At 33.0% G+C, this 21611-nt stretch overlaps 3 protein-coding genes across 4 annotated transcripts in view; 2 read left to right on the forward strand and 1 right to left on the reverse strand.

Annotated features, from left to right (window-relative positions):
- Positions 1 to 21611, reverse strand: part of Csas (CMP-sialic acid synthase) — a 43366-nt gene that overhangs the window by 11055 nt on the left and 10700 nt on the right. Inside the window, exons 1-3 of one of the 2 annotated variants that reach the window (XM_080166055.1) lie at positions 7553 to 7693; positions 3698 to 3760; positions 264 to 2962 (exon numbers count right to left, since the gene is read on the reverse strand). The exons of the other annotated variant lie outside the window; for it this stretch is intronic. Coding sequence (XP_080022181.1) covers positions 264 to 291 — 28 coding nt within the window. The 5' untranslated portion in view covers positions 292 to 2962; positions 3698 to 3760; positions 7553 to 7693. Of the gene's footprint in view, positions 1 to 263; positions 2963 to 3697; positions 3761 to 7552; positions 7694 to 21611 lie in introns of those variants that run through there. 2 annotated transcript variants of the gene reach the window in all.
- Positions 10500 to 12809, forward strand: LOC145324512 (uncharacterized). The gene has a single exon (XM_080167095.1). The coding sequence runs from the start codon at positions 10500 to 10502 to the stop codon at positions 12807 to 12809; it is 2310 nt and encodes a 769-aa protein (XP_080023221.1).
- Positions 17766 to 21260, forward strand: LOC145323638 (uncharacterized). The gene is made up of 4 exons (XM_080166040.1): positions 17766 to 18189; positions 18724 to 19634; positions 19943 to 20100; positions 20938 to 21260. Exons 1-4 carry the CDS (start codon positions 18093 to 18095, stop codon positions 21155 to 21157), a joined length of 1386 nt encoding a protein of 461 aa, XP_080022166.1. The 5' UTR covers positions 17766 to 18092; the 3' UTR covers positions 21158 to 21260.

Here is a 21611-nt window from a genome sequence, read left to right on the forward strand (position 1 = left end):
GAATTGCTAAAACCCTCTCTGATAAATTTGAAAAGAAATTCAATAGGATATACGTTATTTAGCTTCTTCCAAATTATAGAAGAATGCAAAATAAAAAGCTTGGACGTGCCTGGAGTAGCTGTGCTTTAATTTATTGTGATTTATCCAGCTTGTACTGTACAATACATTTATTCCAAATTATTTGCATAAACTTTATTATGGATTCTGCACTTCTGTCTAATATAAAATTCTTATTTTATTATTAAAGCATTTTTATTATTAACCTGTAAGTTTCTCGTTCCCTCCCCTCATTTTGCTTATTTATTTTTCAAGTTAACATTTTTTTCTTAATGTAAATTTCTCTGAAACAAAAGCAATGGTTAATAACACTTAAAACTAATTTACATTAATTAAACTAGGACTAGGTCTTTTATAATTCTCTGTTTATTATTCTCAAATTAATAACAACAAACTAAATGCTTATATGGATTATACATTAGGTTAATCAAAACAAATTGTCAATTATAAATTTTAATAACTAAATATAAGGTTAATAAATATTTCTTTTTAATTGTGCATTTTAGAGAAAACAAAATATGTTATCACAATGCTAATAAAATTAACAAAAATATAAATTCATATGGTATTTACATAAGAAAAAAAAAGAAAAATCTGGAAGGGGTAGTAATTATTTTAGAAACTCGTAATTAAGATAATAGGAATATGTACAAGAATGTTTTTTTTTTAATATTCCAATTGCCTTTATTACGAGATGTCTTCAAATACTCGCCACCACCTCTTAATATTGAGGTAAAAATTAAATTTCAAAACATAATAATCTCTATTTCAAAATTGAAAATTTGTGTAAAATACCTAATGATTTCCAACAACTAAATTAGAAGCTCAAATGTCCTTAATGGCACATTTACATAATAATGTTCTTGCAATTGCTATTTTAAAACATTGGATGTTATAAGATATGGATGAAGAAATTAAATTTTTCCCAAAACTTTATTTTTCTGATCAAAGCCCAAAATATAATTGCAATTTGTTAGAACATCATATTTAAAATCATATCCTATGTCTTACAAAGGGTTTAAAAATACAAAATTTAAATTTAAAGATATCTACAAATACATATTAATTACATAATTTCCTAATTATGAATAATATATTAATGACAAATTTCTAAATTTGACAAAAAAAAGTAAAATCTGTGCATTGTAAAGTAATCAAAAGTTTTGTACATGATATGAAAAAAATTTGAATATTAAAAACCTTAGCAAACATTTTGCAAGGGGAGGGATGTGGCTCCTAAAGAAAAACTATTTTTGTATTAAAATTTTCTACCAAAATATTAATGCACTTATTTATAGGTATTTTTTACTGGCAGATTAAAAAGCTGAAAATTATTTTTCTTTTGGTGCCCTTCCCTGCCCTTGTCATTAATATCTTATAAAATGAGATAAATATGATATTTCATTAGTAAAAATGTACTTTTATGTCTTTTCATTAGTTTAAAGTTGGATATAAATGGTCTTTACTTGTTCTTGTCCCATATTATGGGAATATCTTAGTATTGGGAATGTTAATTTTAATTTTAGAGGTTTGTAACTTTGTAAGTTAAATTTTAATGTTACTTTAATACAATTAAATTGGTTATCAGTGGAAATCTAAACAATTTTTCATGAAACTTTTTGTAGAAACAAATTACAAATAAAAATGTGCCTAAGTAGATATTTTGATTTCAAATGTTAAAAATGAAACTTTATTATAGTTCAACCAATTTTAAAAATCTATTTATATAAGAATTTTAATACATTTAGTTAACTCCTATATGGAAATAAAAATAATCCTAGTTTAAAGCAAAACACTTTTCTTTAATTAAATAATATACCCTGACTTGTAAAATACTGTAAATATAATCATAAATTTACACAAATGCTGTACAATACTTAATAAACCGGGAGAGAAAAACAACAATTACATTTTTCGTTAAGAAAATCATACAAAAAATCTGCAAAAGGATTTTAGAGCTTTCTATTGCCTAATTAAATTAACTAAGTAATTTAATATAATTTTAAATTGTCTTAAATAGTTGAAAACGAGATTTAAATAATCATAGGTAATCTTTTAAAGATTTGATAAAACAAAGTAAATTTCAATATTTACAAATAAAATATCAAATAAAAAAAGTTTTTATCTAAATTTCTGAGCAAATAATGTTCTATTAGATTTTTATTAAGTCTATTGAGTTTCAAATACTAAAGATGGATTTATTGAAATAACTTTCGTGACGTAAGAGATTCTAATATTGTAATTTTCAATATTATTGCAGAATTAGTTTCTAAAACCAGAAGAATTAAGCCAAATTTTTTGGGCGATTTTTAATTACATACATTTATTAGGTTTTTCTATGGCACACATATGGCAAAAATTTAATATGCAATTAAAATGCTAAGCATTTAATTACACTTAAAAATACCTATATACTACATTAAAAACATGATAATACATGAAAGAAAAATGTAGGTACAATATCTTTGTCGAGCAAACATTAATATTATGCTAGGTTAAAAATGTACAATAATAATCCCTTTATTATTAGGTGGTACATAATATTACACTATTTTACATATGTTCTGTCGCTAAAATGTGTGTAATGATACATACTTAGGTATTTTATATACATTTAATAATTTAAACACACATCTTTTTTTTTTGCAAACTTAGGGTAGATAATCCTAAATTCAGCTTGGAAGAAGTGTGTTTATAATAAAGAGCAGCGTGTTAAGTCTGTAGTTTTCATTTTGATTTGGTTTTAGTTTCCATATTTTTGTAAGTATTCTGTTAGTTTTATTTTTGGTGGATTTTTTTCTAAGCAAAGAATTCTCTAGAATTTGCTTTGGCGTACAGGTGCGCGGCATTTGGGGATCTCCGTGGCTCATCCAGGCTGTAGCTACCCTCGTCCTTTTTGCGCATTCTAAATATAAATATTAAATAGGTATTAGAAAAAAATATATAAATTCACAAAAAAGAAAACACATACATAGAAACAGGCGCGTGCAGAGAGTTGTGTTTGGGGAATGTAGAGCAAGCCATTACTTTTCTAAATAACCTTAAACCGGCACCCCCCCCCCCCCTCTAAACGTGCATGTAAAGGTTGAGGTATGAAAAAAATACAGGCACATTTAAACCCATTATAAAGTATCATGAATTTTTATTACGGTTTTGAATACCTACTATATAGCCCATTATACTATTTCTAGTCAGGTTTTGTGTAACAAATTACAGGTTTTTTATGCAAACAGACAATTCAAATTATAGAGTAGTAACACCAATAATAATATTAACCCCTCCAACAAGAAAATTATGCAAAAATATATAGGAAAGGGAAAATTTGTAAATTTATCGTAATCCCAACTTTTAGTGCTAAATAATTCATAACTGTAGTTTGCATTTTGTCCAGATCACGACATCTCTACAAGTTAACCCACCCTTTCAATAAATAAAAGGTTAAATATTTGTTTTAGTACTTTTTTTATAAATAAAATTATTTGAAATAAGATAATATTTATACGTACAATAATAAATTCTGACAAGTTTACACTCTTACCTAACTAACTTTCATGCCAAAAAAAAACATTTACATTTAAAAAAAATGTTGAAATACAAAAGTTTAGCTAAATCTAAAGATATTCAGTAATTAAAATCTTACTGTTTAATTGATGCTTAATGAATGGTTAATGTTAGTTATAGTTGTTCCCTACCAACTCGAAGCCTAACAACAAACATAAGAAATTCATTTAGTCAGGGATACGGGGATAGGACAATGTTAGATAGATTGATATGCTTCCCAATTGGTATATGTTTGGTATTATGAGATTTTTGGGCGCTTTTGCAAAAAGTACCATTGTGCGTTCGGATACCCTCCCCCCTTATTTTCAATTAATATCAAAAATAAGGGGCGGGGGGTATAAGTGCTCATCCGGAACTTAGTGTGATGAATTTTTATGTCTCTTGAGATGTTTCTAAATGTCCTTCATATTTGTATTACGAGATCTCTACAATAATCACCTCTCCCTTTCTTCAAGTATGTGTAATATGTAATATTCATAGTTTAATAATATGTTCTTAGTCTTAAGTAAACAATACAAAACAGGTTTAATAACCTTTATAGACTAATACAATTAAGTGTAATATTAAACATTTTTACTTTTTATTTGCGAAACTACTCTGTAATTATCATTGTCTGTCCATCCATTCAACCAACCATAAAGCTATGGGTAAAATGCGAATTTCTCGGCTACTATTAAAGATTTTTAGTGAAGATTCCCAGTATCAATTGAAATCCAGTATAGGTCAATAACTCCCTTGGTCCATCCGTCTCACGGCAGTGCATAAAAAGACATAAAATAATGTTTATTTTTTTCTCTCGTCAAGATATAGTAAATTTCTATGATTTATTGCATATTTCATCAACTGAACATCTTCTATAAAATTAACTTTGTCCGTTTATCCTTTATGAATATTTGTGCTTCACTTCTTATGGATGTTGTCATCCTTTTTAGTAGGTAGCGAAGCTACTTTACATTTAGAATGTTAAATACTGTTAAAAATTAAAGGCTGAAATTTCCTTATCTAATAACATCACTCTATTTAATATTATCCGCTATGTGTTTGAGTTTAAAGGGACATATAATTCTTTTGGCACTATTAAAGATAGATGTCTGAATTCCATACAAAAATGTCAAATGATTACCATTGTAGATATGCGATACGAGGGAAACTAACATAAATGTAATGAAATATTAGTTAAGTACTGCTTAGCTTCTAAGGACTTTAATTAAAAAGATGGAATCAAACTAAATATTAAAGTCTAGAATAAAGAGATGTAATTTTGAGATAGAATAGATAGCCTTCGTAACCTCGTCTCAAGAGGACAGGAGGGGGGATTCCCCATAACAATGTTTCGTTTTAAGAATAATATGCAAGTTTTATTTTAGATAAGAGATATGTGACATATAATTTAGGTTTTGGACATAATCCCTCTTCGGATTCCCTTCTCATGACCTAACCTAAAACAGTAATAAGCTGATCTGAAAATTATGCCGTATTTTTAAATGGTTTAAAAACCAATTAACAAAACTGAAATATATAACTCTATTTATCTCATTTTTAGAAACAACACCCACTTAAATCTATGCTGTAAAACTTTTGCATAATACCTATGCCTAAATCCCTGATAACATACCAAGTACACCATAAACTTAGTGTAGAATGCAATTGAATTGAAACTTGACAAGATCTTGCGAAGTTTAACCACTAAACATTTCTACTAAGCCTCGCCAATATCTTACCCACCCAATAGAGTTAGCATAGAGTAAGCATTTGAAAATTGTAATTTTTGTAAAATCTCCTTAACCCAGCGTGGCGGAGCCGTTTGATTTTGGTGCGGCTCCGGCTCCGATCTAAAATCAAGAAAAACTCGACATATTTTTTTCCCCATAAAAAATATTTTTTTATTTTTGACTTTTGAAAGTTTTAAAAGTTCAATTTTTGATAAAAATGGACTTGAAAAACTTAAAAAGGTCTTGTGAACATATTAAAACTTCCTCATCATTATTTTTATTCAAATAATGGGTTCCTTTCCCCTGAAGGCAAAAAACTTGCGAAAACTAGCCTTGAGGGACTCCTCTAAGCCGTTCTTAATCTAGCCTAGCCTTAAACAAAGCATCAAAACTATAATGCAAAAACTTGTTTGAGGTGTACTTAAGGTTGAAATTAAATTGCCTTTTATCTCACAAAGATATTATCATAGCTAATATCTAGGCAATGCAAATAACATTTTTTTATAATGCCAATAAAAATGGATTTCTTTTTACTTCTATCTTTTCTACCCTACTACCTTTAACTAATCTTAGGTTTATATCATGGAAAACTTCAAATAGGTTTCAAGATATTAAGCAAGATAAAATATTTCTTAAAATTATTTTGATTCTTCCTAGAAAATTGGAGGAATTTTAGTATAGCAGCTACTCTATAACTATGGATGGAGACTCGGAGAGTCCGTCTTTGAACTAACAGTTGATAAAAGATTATTAAAATTCTATATTTATTAAAGACTTTTAAGTAATATACCATGAATAATAAATAGGCCATTTTCTTGAACCAGACAAATAAAAAAATATTGTAAAGTCCAGAGGTGAATTCTTTACAAAAATTTGCCTCACTAAAATCAGTGAGGATCGCTAAAAATTTAGAGGGGATAATTTTGCCTCACTAAAATTTTAGTGAGGCAAAAGTTTTTTTTAAGACTTCACATCAGGACTTGGTGAGAGGATTTATAAATCAATGACATTTATTTAAAAACTAGAATATTAAAATAACTTTATGTTTTCAAATATTCAATTCAGGTACTTAAAGCTTTTAAATTGTCTGAAATTTTTGTACTTAATAGATCGGTAGGTAGAGAATTTATATGCTATTTAATGAATGCAAAAAAATAGTTATTTATATTGATGAACAGAAGAGGACTCAACTAACTAAATGCATTAAATTAGAACACAACATCCTCAAGGGATTTATGGATAGGAATATATATTTTTTAAAGGGGGGGAATCACGGACGACCAAGGGGAAGGAATAAAGGGGTGTTCGTTCACTCCCATTAAAAAAAATACATTAGATTAACCTCCCCAAACCTTTGAAAACCCTTATTCAACCACTATCCCGGCCCCACACACAAAAAATTAAAAAGCTTGGGGGGGAATTTGATTTCAAATTGATTAAAATTTCATTCTATGTTTGTCAAACCCTATCCCTTTTCCCAGCCTTCAACTAAATCAAATTGTTGGCATTGCATCAAAATGACAAATTATCCGAAAGAGTTATTTTCCACCAGTGAAATAAATGGACAATTAAAAATATATTACAGTAAGTACCTAAAAATAATGTTTTTTTTAAGGTCAAGTTTAAGAACTGGATACCTATCTATTTTTAATAGGCCTTAAAAGTTAAAATACACTCTTTTAGAAAAACCTATGTGAAAGTTAGCTTTCTTAGGTTCATGTGATCTTCCTTTTTACCTTGTTTACGAGATCTTTAAAAAATAAATCACCCCGCTCTTATTTATATCTATGTTAAATTTGTGTATAAATTTTTTTGTGAAAAAAATTGTAAATACTTAATTTGTACAAAGTTGACTGGAGAAAACCAAATCAAATTTTCAAGAAAATTGGACCCTTAACCACTTCACGTTTCTTGGAAAAGTAAAATAACTGGGATAACTCATAGAAAATATGTATATTAAATCAAATATAAAATTAGTGTCAACCATAATGCAGCTAATAGTAACACTAAGCATCCAATTTTACAAAAGGTAAAAATTGTTATTAATGAGACCAAAAATCTTTTTATCTGGAAAAGGGCTTTATTTAAGCTGTTAATACTTCTATCCATTGGTTTAGCTATTTGACCTTAAAATTGATGAAAACTTAAATTCCTTTAGATAGGTATACTTTAGGGAAGTGTAATTTTAATTTCACATTAATCTATCTATTCTTGTTACTCACCTGTACACAATAAACATGACAAGTAGAATAGCACAGAGGAGCCCCACAACGGCACCACCCACCACAGCCGCAAGGATTCCCGGCTGTGCGAAAAACGACGTCGGGTGAATGTTTGTATTACCCACGATGATGGGCTTTGTCGTCAGCTTTACGATGGTTGTCGGGGCGGGGGTCGTTGTCACTACAGCGAATTGTGTCGTTTTTGTGTCGTCGGTTAGCTGGATATCTTCATCGTTGTTCTATATAGAAAATAAAATAAAATAATAACTTCTAAAAGAAACTAAAAGGTCTAATAAAATTGTCTAAGACAAGTATGCTCCGCATTATATTAAGCTTTTGCATACTTAATAAGTACAACATATTAAATTATCAATGTCGCATTGTGTGTAGTTCTTCCAAATTTTACAAAGCGAAGCCGAACAAAATTTCAAATTTGGTTATGTAATTTTACTGTCCGCCTGTGGCATTTTTACTATTTTTACAAAATTTTTGTTGTATATTTGATGTCATACTACTTTACAGTTGTTGCTATCCATTTTATCCCTTGCCTAACGAATTTGAACTTCGTTTTTTAGAATGTTGCCACACTTGTTATTATAGAAACGAATGCATAATCATTTGTTATGCCTTACTATTAAATAGGAAAACAATAAATATAAACACAAAGACTTGGGGTTTGAATTATCAGTTAGAAGTTCTCTTTGTCCATGTACGGTTTTTCAGAACAAATAAACAAATCTACCAAAAATGTCAAGGGACAGGCAAAAAATGTCGGAACAATCCTGCTGAGCATAGAGGAGCTGTGGTCGGACTGAGAATAAAGTTTAATAGCTGTCTGGGGAGGCTGAAATAGACCCAGGATAAAGACATTAAATTTTTTTTCTTAGTGACGTGAAGCTGTGCTGGGGGGCTAAGAATACTCCCGGGGGCCTGAAAATCCCTAATTTTCAACTTTTATTCTAAAATAATACCCAAAACGATAGATTAAATACCCATTATATTATATTATTATAATAATATGTCATTTTATGTATTTTGAATTTGTCTGAATGTTATGTTTTTATTTTAATTATGTAATGCACTAAAAGATATATATAAGAAAAAAAAAGAGAAAAAAAACAAACCAAACAAAAGGAAGTAAAAAAAAGAATTTTTTTTTTAAAAAGTAAAAAAAAAAGAGGATAAAAAAAGAGTATAAAAAAAGAAGAAAAAAAGAAAAAAAAAGAAAAAAAAAGAAAGAAAAAAAAAGTTTTAAAAAAAAGTTTTAAAAAAAAGTTTAAAAAAAAGTAAAAAAAAGAAAAGAAAAAGTATAAAAAAAAACAAAAAAAAAAAGAAAACAGTGCATATTATCTTACTTGTTTTATTTTTATTATTGTGATCAAAAACTTTTGTGATTTATCTGTACTTGAATCTCACGGTGATCCTTCGCAGGGCCACCCTTTAAGGTTTCTTTGAAGCCTCGCCTAAGGGGAGACTAAAGTACACATTAAGTTTTATTTGTAAAAATGGCACCCAAAAACCCATGTATTGACTGCAAAAAAGAAGTCAAAACCAAATCCATCAGCTGCTGTATTTGTCAAAGATGGGTCCATGGCGACTGTGTTGGTCCAGAAACTTATAACCTTGTTGTTGCAATGACTGAGAGGTCTGGTTTCCATTGCTGGAGCTGCGAAGGGTGTACGAGTGCATACAAACAGCTGAGCAATGCTTGTGCCGCCAATACCAGAGAAATAAATGAACTAAAACAAACTGTGGAAGATCTTAAATCCAAAACCAAGAAAAACGAAGACAACATTACTGCCACTAATGCAAATGTTGCATCCATTCAAAATGACCTGAAAGAAAGGAAAGAAGAAGCTTTATCATATGCTGAAAATACTGCTGATCAAGTGTTGAGAGAAATAACTGACCGAAATTCAAGGAAAAAAAACCTTGTCTTTTATGGTATACCCGAAGCTAATTCTGAACTGCCAGGACATATAAAAAAATGCCAGGATAAATTGGAAGCCCTAGAAGTTTTGTCTGAAGTTGATTGTGCTGTTGATATTGATACCAACATTAAATTTGCTACAAGGCTGGGTAAAGTATCTGAGGAAATCAACGAACCAAGACCTCTATTAGTAGGGTTTGATACTGAAGAAATAAGAAACGAAATTATTGGAGCTGCTTATAAACTTAAATATTCTGAAATGAGTAATGTATCTATTGCACCTGATCTTACTGCCAAACAAAGAAAAGAAGAATCTCGTATCAGAACTGAAGCCAATAAAAGAAACGAAGAAATGGATCCTGAAGATGCAAAAAACTGGACATGGAGGCTAGTGGGGCCACGTGGAGAACAAAAACTTATAAAACAACGGAAGAAGGAGCAAGAGCCACAAAAATCACAGATAAGGCAAAAGAGAAAGAGGCCAACAAGGACAGCCAATCCAGACCAGGACCAGAGCGAAGAAAGTCAGGAGGACATTCTTCCCCCAGCAAAGAAACAATAAAAATAATTTATTCCAATGTTCGTGGTTTACAATCTAAACTACAAGAACTTAGCTGCCAAGCATATGAACTTAAACCTGACATTATATTATTATGTGAAACATGGTGCAATAATTTTACTTCTAGTGATATTTTAAACATTCCTGGTTATTGTATTGACAATTCATTGAGAAAAGACAGAGTTGATACAGCTCATGGAATTGGTGGTGGATTAATTGTGTACATTAAAATTGGCCTGACAGTTTTAGAACATGACCTTAATAGTGATTTTAATCAATACAACTCTTTTAAACTTTACAGTAATGACGGAGGCCATGTGAAATTTGTTACAGTGTACAAATCCCCAAACAGTGACAATGAAAACATTGACAAATTATGTGAACTAGTCCAAACAATGGATAATAATACATTTATGATTGGTGACTTTAACTTTCCTGGCATCAGGTGGAATGATAAAATGGCGGATAGTAAAGGCAGAAAATTTCTCAACACAATCATTGAGAACAACATCCACCAAGCTGTTGAAGAACCAACCCATATCAAAGGTAACATTTTAGACCTTGTTCTGACAAAAAACCCTGAGCTAATTGTTGATTTGAGTGTATTGGACAACCTCAGTAAAAGTGACCACAATATGATATTACTTGAAATTCAAACCAATGTCTCTAAAAACACTACCAACGAGAAGATTTTTGATTGGAACAAAGCAGATTTCAATGGAATAAAAAATGGCATGAGCGAAGTGAATTGGAAAAATGAATTTCATAATAAATCTGCCTCTGAAATGTGGGCTACACTGAAAAGTAAAATTGATAATCTGCAAGAAAAGTTTGTACCCAGAAAAAACCGTAGGTCTCCAAGGAAACCTCCATGGATGAATAAGCACATTCTTACAATGATAAGGAAAAAAAGAAGACTGTACAAAGTCAGTAAAAGTGACCAAACTAAGTATAATGACTATGTAGCGCAAGAAAAACAAATAAGAAATGCAGTGAGAAAGGCCAAAAAAAGTTATGAGAAACATATCTCAAAAACATCAAACAGCAGTGATAATAAGTTCTACTCTTACGTTAAAAGTCGTACTAAAGTTAAGACAAGTATTGGTCCACTCAAAGATGAGAATGGTGGAACTCATTCAGAACCAAAACAAATGGCAGAAATACTAAATAACTTTTTTAGTGGTGTATTCACAAGAGAAGACACAAATAACATCCCAGAACCAGAAGCTCATGAATTTAATGAGAGACTTGAATTTGTAAACTTTACTCGAGAAAAGGTGATGGCAAAGATAGACAAACTCAAAAATGGCTCTGCTCCTGGCAATGATAAAATTGAGGTTGTACTTTTAAAGGCTGTAAAATCTGAAATTGCTGAACCTTTAACAATGATTTATACCAAATCTTTCCAAACAAACGACATTCCTGCTGATTGGAAAGATTCTAACATCACACCTGTCTTCAAGAAAGGATCCAAAAGCAATCCTTCAAATCACAGACCTCTTGCAATGACTCCAATTCCATGTAAAATAATGGAATCTATCATCAAAGACGACATTGTTGCCCACCTTGAAGAACAGAACCTGATCAGATCTAGTCAACATGGATTTACCAAGAATAAAAGTTGTGCAACTAATCTTCTTGAATTTTTTGAAAAGGTTTGTCAAATTTTTGATGAAGGCGATTCTGTCGATCTTATCTACCTTGACTATGCTAAAGCATTTGACAAAGTTCCCTTCCAAAGGCTAATTGTTATACTTAAAGCTCATGGCATCAATGGCAACCTTTTGAAATGGATTGAAAACTGGATTTCTGGCCGCAGACAGAGAGTTGTCCTAAATGGTGTGTTCTCAGAATGGATTGAAGTTCTTTCAGGTGTACCACAGGGAAGTATCCTTGGTCCAATCCTGTTCATAATTTTCATCAATGATATTGATTGTAAAATACTTATAGATTTGATGAAAAAGTTTGCAGACGACACCAAAGGAGCCCACAAAATAACCAGTGATGAGGACAGAAAGATTATTCAAACAACACTTGATAATCTTTTCAATTGGAGTACTCAGTGGGGCATGGAATTCAATAAAAGTAAATGCAAAGTTATGCATATTGGACGTAAAAACCCTAAATTTGAGTATTTTATTGACAATGTTAAGCTCCAGAAAATTGACAGTGAAAAAGATCTTGGTATTCTAACCTCCAGCACATTAAAACCATCGCAACAATGTCAAGAAGCTGCAAGAAAAGCCAACTTTGTTCTCAACCAGACCCTGAAAGCTTTTCATTACAGAGATAAAACAGTGTTTCTTCAACTGTATAAACGCTATATTCGGCCCCACCTGGAATTTTCTACAGTAACTTGGAACCCCTGGACTGCTGCAGATGTTGAAATATTAGAACAAGTCCAGAAGAGAGCTGTAAACTCTATCTGTGGCTTAAATAGCTCAAATTATGCTGATAAACTGAAGGAACTAAAAATCACATCACTGGAGGACAGACGTACCAGATTTGACATGATCCAAGTCTACAAAATCCTCAACAAAGTTGACAAAGTTGAAGAAAACATCTGGTTTACAAGAGCAAATGTTAATTTGGGAAGAGTCACTAGACTAGCTGCCAACCCACTCAACCTGAAGAAAAAACGGGTAAACACAGATGTCTACAAAAACTTTTTTTCCAATAGGGTCATTGACCTATGGAACAATCTACCAGATAACGTAAAATCTGCAAGAAACCTGTACATTTTCAAGAAAGAATATGACAAACTTTAAAGACTTTTAACAAAACCGTTAATGTGAAGAATATTCTATTAGTGGTACTTATATCTGTGATAAAATTAACATGTTTTGATGATGCCCTAATATTCTCGATATGCTCCAGTAGGGGCCATGAGAATTATATAAACATAAACATAAACATAAACATAAACAATATAGGAAACAAAAAATACATACCGGGTTATAATTAAAATTGTTGTTGATATTCGCATTCTTCCAATCGTAATTATTATTATTATTATTTGAGCTCCCCGGGTTGATCTGATTCACATTAGCATTTGTATCCCAGCTGTTGTCTTGGCCGTTGTTATTATTGTTGTATTCTGTCTCACTTGGGTAGCTTTCTTCGTAATAATTGTCTTCGTTGTTACTTCCGCTTCCTAAACATTATAAAAGATAAAATAATAGGTAATTAATAAGAATTTTATGCATAAATAATTTCATATCGTCTAATAGGCGTATCTGTGTGTGTATTATAGAATGTCAAGCCTGTTTGGGGGCCATGAAATCCTACCTACTTTTATTAATAAAGTTTGGCAACAGAGATATTAACAGTAGGTATATATTGAGAATTATTAAACAGTCTGTGTCAGTATTCGAACTCATCACCTCTCTGAATAATATCAATTTACAAATAATTCTTAGTGTCACCTTCATAATTATAGTCATAATTGTCGTCATTATCATTGTCATAATAATCTCCTTCTCCGGAGCCCTCTGAGTCACTGTAACTTGGAGATTTTTCTACTGGTTGTACATCGTCCTGAAAATAGATACTTGATTGATTGATTTGCCTGGTTATAATGGATTATAATGGTTGTCGAGGAAGAGCCTGTCCGAGATACAACTACCTGTAGCCTCCACACCATCAGCAGCACCAGCAAAGTCTTTTACTCTTAGAGGCTCTCAAGTCAGTGCTTATGAATTTTTATTGTAACTGACCAGCCAATGCCGGCAGGACTGGTCAAAATAGATGCTTATCAAATCTGCTTCTGTTGCAATGTCATTAATCTAACATTGAGCATCTGGTGACAGACACACCATGTAATATACAATACATAAGAAGGTAGGTAGAACAATTAAATGTATGAATTTAATTAGTTTCAAATAATAGATATTTTACCTTCCAAATCCATTGTCCATTCTCATAAACATATTCAGCTCTACGCAAGATTAACATGTTTTAACAAATAAACGTATGTATGTAAGATTTCTAAGAATAAAGAAGTTAGGAAACCTAGTTAGTTAATTTAGATTTCATGCAATGTATCTTATGCTGATACTTTTAATTTGTTTAATTTTTCTGACTATTAAAATAAGAATTATAACATATTGTCACTAATCATGAAAATCAGATTTCTTTCAAAATGAAACATGTTGTTCATCCCTAGAAATAGTGAAATGAAGGTCAAGAAGGCAGAAAAGAATAATCACTGGCCGCATCTTGGTCAAGTTTTTTTTAAACCTCTCACAAACTAAAATATAGTAAAATAATACATATCGATTCTTTTAAATGGTGTTTAAATGAAAAAAGGTTACTAACCTCTCCTGTTCATAAAAACGTGCAAATCCTATAAAACTACTAGAAATCGTTTACTAATACTTTAATGCAAAATAAATTTTAATCCGATGAAAAATGGCCAGAATCTGCAAACTTTCATAAAGAAATATACACATATTGATATTACATAGGTACGTAGCTTTTGTATCTAGCCACCCAACTAATACATAAAACGACTGTACCGAAATTATTTCCAATGCTTTTGGTCAAAAAATAAATAAAATCTTACCTTAATTTATAAATTTTAGTTTAACCTTTCCGCTGTAAACAAGGTTTGGGATACATTGTAAAACCTTAAATTAGCTATATTTCTGAAATTTACCTAATACTTTTTATTCGATCAACCATGCATAAGACTTTCAACAATAAATTATATATGATCAATTTCACTAATAATTAAATTTTTAATAATGTAAAATGTGATAATAAAAATTTACAGGCAAAGACGCACAACCCACTAAGATTGCCAAAAACATGATATCCAAACTAGAGATAAACCATAAAATCGTGACACAACAATAACAAACAATATTTGAGCCACGCCCCAAAATAATTAAATTAAATGCATCTTTTGACAACACATCTGCACAATTAAAAGACAAATATCAATATAAAAACATATACAAACATGTCAGAGCAGAGGCATGGGCCCAAGGTAGACACAAAATCTGTGCTAAAAGGGGTGTTGAAGTTGTCAACAGCCAGCAAAAGAGAGAGCAATTTGTTTCCCAAGAGATTATTGATTTTTGTGTTGGTATGCGCATGTTGTCCTCCTAATGCCGCAATCAAGTATATATTACAAATGTCGTCGTTTATTTTCAAATTTTCAATGGCTAAAAACTAAGCAGACAATTTTCCCTTTTTTCAATAAGAAAAAAAAACATTATTCCACCTCTCAATTATATTGATAATTCTTTATTTCCCCAAAATCAAATAAGATAAAATATATAACGTTCAATTTTAAGGTTTCTCAATAGTTTTATAGCCTTGTCAATCTTTAATTCTAATAAAAAGGGCAAAAATGTGGAGGAAAAACTGTCTAAATTTTTGCTATTCATGACGTAATATAATTCGAAGTATGGGAGATCCTAATCGAGTTTCGAGGAACAGATTAGTTATGAGGCGGTCAGTTTTCGTCACAATCGACCGAATGATAATATAACTTTTTCGTCGGGAAAAATAAATAAAGATTAGGGTACAAATTCTGCATATATTGAACACAGGTCTGGTCGACCGTAGATTGATAGAAAGCAACCGGTACGGGTCATATGTGTTAGTATATGCAGTTGAGAGTGCGGTAATAATGTACCGGCCTGGCCTTCTTTAGGAAAAGAGGCAGGCGGTACGGCCAACGGGTCAGAGAGTCTCTGATTTGTGTGTTATGGCAGGGGCCATATACGTATAGTTGAATAGTTCCTAAAGTCGCCGGTAGGAGGCACTAGTTTACCCTTGCGCACAGAAGGCATGGGTTTTATTTAAGAATGTATAGTTTGGCAAGCCAGAAGGGCCGGGTCAATAGCTATAACACAAAGCTCAGGCATTGCACGTAAAGGGAGCACCTTTGGACGTGAGGCCGGCAGGATAGGCAAGTAGTCCATGTAATGGTACGGTACGGTACATTACAGTGGGTTACTTGCGCCGCGTGGTCTAAGGACTTTAGACACAATGGCGGGAACACACACCGAGACACACACACGCAAGTTAGCTAGGCGTCGGTAAAAAAATTTAAGTCTCTCTCTTCAATTTGAATTTAACCACCAAGCAGTGAACATCTCTAAAAAATTAATGCGTTTAAATTTAATAGTATAGTTAGCTAAAGAATGCTTTTAATACAGTGATTGTATTATAAAATAATAGTCGTAAAAATTTGATAATTTATGTATAAAATGCTAGTGAAATTTATTTTAAAATAAGTTAAAGAATTTATAAATGAAAAAAGTCGTTTTTTGTTTTGGGTATGGTTTAATAAGAATAAGAATTTCTGTTTAGGGCATAGTTATTCCAAATACTTAAACAAAAAAGACAAGGACATATACTTTGAACGTCAACACACATTCTCGCTTTTCAAGGAAGCAAACATTTCTTTTAAACTTTTGATAAAAGTCTATTTTCGAAATCTTTGACAAACACGAATTTTAACACCAAAGCTCGATAAAATGGATAAGAAAATTTGCCATTTTCGAAGGACAGAAGTTAAGATATTCGACCCTTCAGGTTTTCTAAAATATTATGCCATACCCAAAACTTCATTTTTTATTGAGGGACGAATGTTTTATCCGAATTCTTTCGATTGTGGCGAGAACTTACTGTCGAAATTACGAATCGGTGACAAAGGGACTCGATCCAAGGTTCTCAACATCTTCGAATTATAGGGAGACTTGATGTTAAGTTTATGACATAACATTTATGTGGAGTCATAAATTGCTATTCATGACGTAATATAATTCGAAGTATGGGAGATCCTAATCGAGTTTCGAGGAACAGATTAGTTATGAGGCGGTCAGTTTTCGTCACAATCGACCGAATGATAATATAACTTTTTCGTCGGGAAAAATAAATAAAGATTAGGGTACAAATTCTGCATATATTGAACACAGGTCTGGTCGACCGTAGATTGATAGAAAGCAACCGGTACGGGTCATATGTGTTAGTATATGCAGTTGAGAGTGCGGTAATAATGTACCGGCCTGGCCTTCTTTAGGAAAAGAGGCAGGCGGTACGGCCAACGGGTCAGAGAGTCTCTGATTTGTGTGTTATGGCAGGGGCCATATACGTATAGTTGAATAGTTCCTAAAGTCGCCGGTAGGAGGCACTAGTTTACCCTTGCGCACAGAAGGCATGGGTTTTATTTAAGAATGTATAGTTTGGCAAGCCAGAAGGGCCGGGTCAATAGCTATAACACAAAGCTCAGGCATTGCACGTAAAGGGAGCACCTTTGGACGTGAGGCCGGCAGGATAGGCAAGTAGTCCATGTAATGGTACGGTACGGTACATTACAGTGGGTTACTTGCGCCGCGTGGTCTAAGGACTTTAGACACAATGGCGGGAACACACACCGAGACACACACACGCAAGTTAGCTAGGCGTCGGTAAAAAAATTTAAGTCTCTCTCTTCAATTTGAATTTAACCACCAAGCAGTGAACATCTCTAAAAAATTAATGCGTTTAAATTTAATAGTATAGTTAGCTAAAGAATGCTTTTAATACAGTGATTGTATTATAAAATAATAGTCGTAAAAATTTGATAATTTATGTATAAAATGCTAGTGAAATTTATTTTAAAATAAGTTAAAGAATTTATAAATGAAAAAAGTTTCCCTCCCTCCCACCCTTCAATATTGTATTTTTTCATTTCATATCACAAAATTTTCTAATTTTCTATTGCTTTTGCGTTTTTTGATTTAAATTTTTTACCCAGAAATACATTTTTTCACTTTTTCCTTCTTAATTTCCTTTTCTACCTCAGTTTTTCATTTTATTTTAACAAAATCATAGTATTTAAAACAAATTTTGCTTTTGTCAACATCTTTACAAAATTTTTTGCATTTTTTATTCTTATAATCTTTTTTACAAAGATATTTTTATTCTAATTCTTTTTTAATTTTTTCTCCACAGTTTTTATTAATTGTTTTATTTTATTTTCAGATTTTTTCACTAGTTGACTGCGGTTGTTTCGTTTTTTCCATCGGATAATTAGTCCGGTTTTTTATTAAAAAATGGCTGAGCCACATGACGAGGGTGATATCCCAGAGCTAGGCGACCTCGCTAATGACTTGCCCCAGGCGTATGACGGATTTGAACCTATATCACCAGGTACAAACATATCCATAGTTTTTTGAAAAAAAGGGGAATTCTTATTTAAGTAAAGAGTGTTTGAAGGGTATATCGTCGTTTTAGCATTACACATTTCGACGTCGACGCATTTTATTCCAGTGTAAACAGAGTATCTTAGTTTAGCTAGGAACGACGATCGTTAATTTTCCGCCGCTCTCCATATGAATGATCAGTTTCTGATAAAAATTTTTTTTTTTTTTCAAATGCTAAACTAAAAAACCTTTTAACTTTTTTCTAATCATCCGCATAGTAATCGGAGTATTTGGTTTAGATTAGGATCGATGATCGTTAATTATTCGCTGCTTTTCATATGAATGATAATTTTTAATAAAAATATTTTTCAAACGCTTTACAAAAAACATTTGAATCTTTGTAATTACTCGCCACAAGCAAACCAACGTCTAAAGATTCATTATTTGTTATTCATAACACAATTATTTTCGATTTCCATTGTTTAATTGTTTGTCACAACGCAAAGAGACTGGCTATATCAAAAATTTCTTATTTTTTCAGCCCCTTCAGTCGAGGAAGGAGTTCATGGAGCCAGCGACCAATCTAACAACAGTGAGGACGATTTCAATGATGAATTAGATATATCTCATTTTGAAGAAGTACCACAGGACAATTTCCCGGCAGGACCAGCAATCCCAGACGGTGTAAACGGCAACATGAGTCTAGGTCCCCAAGGGGCATCCACCCCCCTCCATCCAGCTCATCAAGGCCATGCAGGGTATCATGTTCCTCCTCCCCCTGGTTTCCACCATCCCACAGCAGGGCACAGTTACGCCATGCCGCCACAAGCCAACCAGCATGCGCAATTACCGCCGGTTCCTCAGCCACAGATTTTGCCCACAGACAACAATCAGGCGAATTTAGGCTCTATCCGCCATAGACGTAAATCAGCTGAGTCGGCACGACTAGCGGCACAACCTTTTGTCGCACCTCGCAGTAGGACACTCGAAAGATCTTCTGCAGCAAAGTCAGCTCCAGCGAACGGGGCCTCTGATTCAGTACCTAAGCACGTCCTGATGGACATTATCCGAGCCATGTCCACAAACAATCAGGCGGCCAACGACGGTCGCAATCCAGTCCAAGCTCAGCAGAATCCTCAACCATCTACTAGTTCAGCTCCGGTGTACCATCAACCTACACATGTTAATCCTGCAATCAACGCTATGCAGTCGCAACCATTTCCGTTGCCAGAGGGTTGGTCCAGAGTCGGCTTACCTGCCAGGCGGTTGGTAGATGGGGTCCCTGCGCGCGCAAAAACACCATCGTTCGTTCTCCAACATTATTCGACGGTCCAACAAAAGAGGTTGGCTGCCATTACGTCGATTAATGCTTCGATGGTCAGGGACTCCAACTACCTCCGGCTGATGCAGAAAGTCGGCCTGGACCTACAGACTGTCACCCACAACATAGAGGTTGGTTAGAGTTTTATTTTTTAACCTCATAATTTATTCCACATAAAATCCGTTATTAAAGCATATAGGAATTTTTAATTTATCCTAGAAAGCTCAGTATTAAAGTGTTTTCACATCCAACCCAATAATGTTTGAATATTCAGCTTTTTCATGTATTATCGAATCAACCTAAGATATTCAGAATTCAGTCAGTCCATAAATTTCATGGAATGTGCAGTTGTCACGCGATTATCTATCAATATTATCCTACCTTTTGTTTTACCCAACCATTTTTCTGACGTCGCAATTTACATAGTATTTTATTTCAGGACGTAGTCAGAGAAATGTTCTTTCAAGCTCTCCCGACACAGGTGCACGCGGATATGCACAGGATGATGAATACCCTGCTATTGACTTTGGAGGCGCTCTCTTTCATGTCCCTCTACGCGTCTCTCACATTCACGAACAGCCCTTCAGTCGTCACCAAGTAAGTGTAATTATTTATTAGATAATTTCACATGGGTCAATAAAGTTTCAAACACCATTATTTCATATAGAACATTTTTTATGATTGCGAGTTTTTTGCGCAATTCATTTTATGACAGATTTACTGTTTTATTGCAACAGAACGTTTATTGATTTCTCAGCGGGAAATGTAAGCAATTAATTTACAACCCACATGCAAATTTTTTCATATTTAAATGAAAACCCGATTAACCCAGGGAAATTTCAAGATAAATATTTTGTTCATTCACATATTATTGTTTATATCGATTTAAGGCGTACCCGATTAAAGCATAAAAAGAATTTTTTAGCCAATCAGATATTATCATAAAATCGGTGATCAGATTTAGCACAACCTGCTTCTCCAGACTTAAATAAACGATTTAATTTACGGGCGTCAACACGATTTTCTTAAGGGAACTTTATTATTTCACCTAGGCACATCACATGCATGTTTCAGGGTAAGCTATAAGTTAGTTTGGAAACATTTATCTGACGTCTGTAGCGTGCATTTTATTATATTCTACCATTGTCTAAATTTTTTGTTTTTTACCTCAGAAGATTATTAGTCCACATGTGTATTACCTCAAACATTGCCATTCATCTCAAGGAATATTTTTTAAGAAAAAATCTTTTTATATCTTTGAGACATAGTTGTTTTAAGGAAACATTATTTTGAAGCAAACAAAACTTTATCTCTTAAGCATGCAGTGTTTTATTTACCAATATTACATTCCTACACCAGCAGCCGTTTCTATATAGATCTGTTTTTGCACACGCACCTGCTAATATTTGATGAATAACATAATTCCTATCTTAGGTTTGCGTGCGGCGATAACAAGCAGGTGCTCCAGGGTGAACGCCTCCAGAGGTTAAACACCCTGAAAAAAGAGCACGAAGAGTACGAGAAAAAGAAACGAGAGAGAGAGAGAGAAGCCCACAACCCACGCCCCCAAGCAAAGAGGTTCACAGGGACTTGCCACAACTGTGGCAAGTCCGGCCACAGGCAGTCCGCCTGCAAAGAAAAGAAGAAAGAATAGGATTCTGCGGCAACTTCTGTTCCTACAGCTCCCATTCCATCTCCTCCGAGCTCAGCTAGTTTACAGAGTTGCCATACTGTTCCAGATCTAATTCTGGAAGACGTCCCAGCACCAACAATTCTTTTTTCTGCCAGCAACGAACACGACAACAGTCTACATCTCAAACCTGACGGCACAACTCCGGACGCTCATCAATTGCACGACCAAATAAGGCCAGGAGCACACGCCAAACCCATTGTCACAACTTCCCAGCAATATGTCAACACTCTGAACTCATCCAGCGACACAGACTTCTGCCAATACATCGATTCTGTTATCGACGACTTGCGCACCAGGGGCTTCCACCCGTTGAGCAGAGGGATCCACAACCCCAAGGCTATTCTCTTCTATCAACAGGTCCTGAGCGCAAACGAATATGTGACAAATCTCCTAGAGTGGGGCTATTTTCCACGAT

Source organism: Acartia tonsa, chromosome 7 (assembly GCF_053477335.1).
Source record: "Acartia tonsa isolate MP-2025a chromosome 7, ASM5347733v1, whole genome shotgun sequence".
Lineage (NCBI taxonomy): Eukaryota > Metazoa > Arthropoda > Copepoda > Calanoida > Acartiidae > Acartia > Acartia tonsa.

Excerpts from the sequence above, each read along its gene's own strand:
- LOC145324512 (XM_080167095.1), top strand. The coding sequence starts at position 10,500 with ATGGCGGATAGTAAAGGCAGAAAATTTCTCAACACAATCATTGAGAAC.
- LOC145323638 (XM_080166040.1), top strand. The coding sequence starts at position 18,093 with ATGGCTGAGCCACATGACGAGGGTGATATCCCAGAGCTAGGCGACCTC. Across the intron at positions 19,635-19,942 it reads CTGTCACCCACAACATAGAG|GACGTAGTCAGAGAAATGTT; the intron begins GTTGGTTAGAGT and ends ATTTTATTTCAG. Across the intron at positions 20,101-20,937 it reads AGCCCTTCAGTCGTCACCAA|GTTTGCGTGCGGCGATAACA; the intron begins GTAAGTGTAATT and ends TTCCTATCTTAG.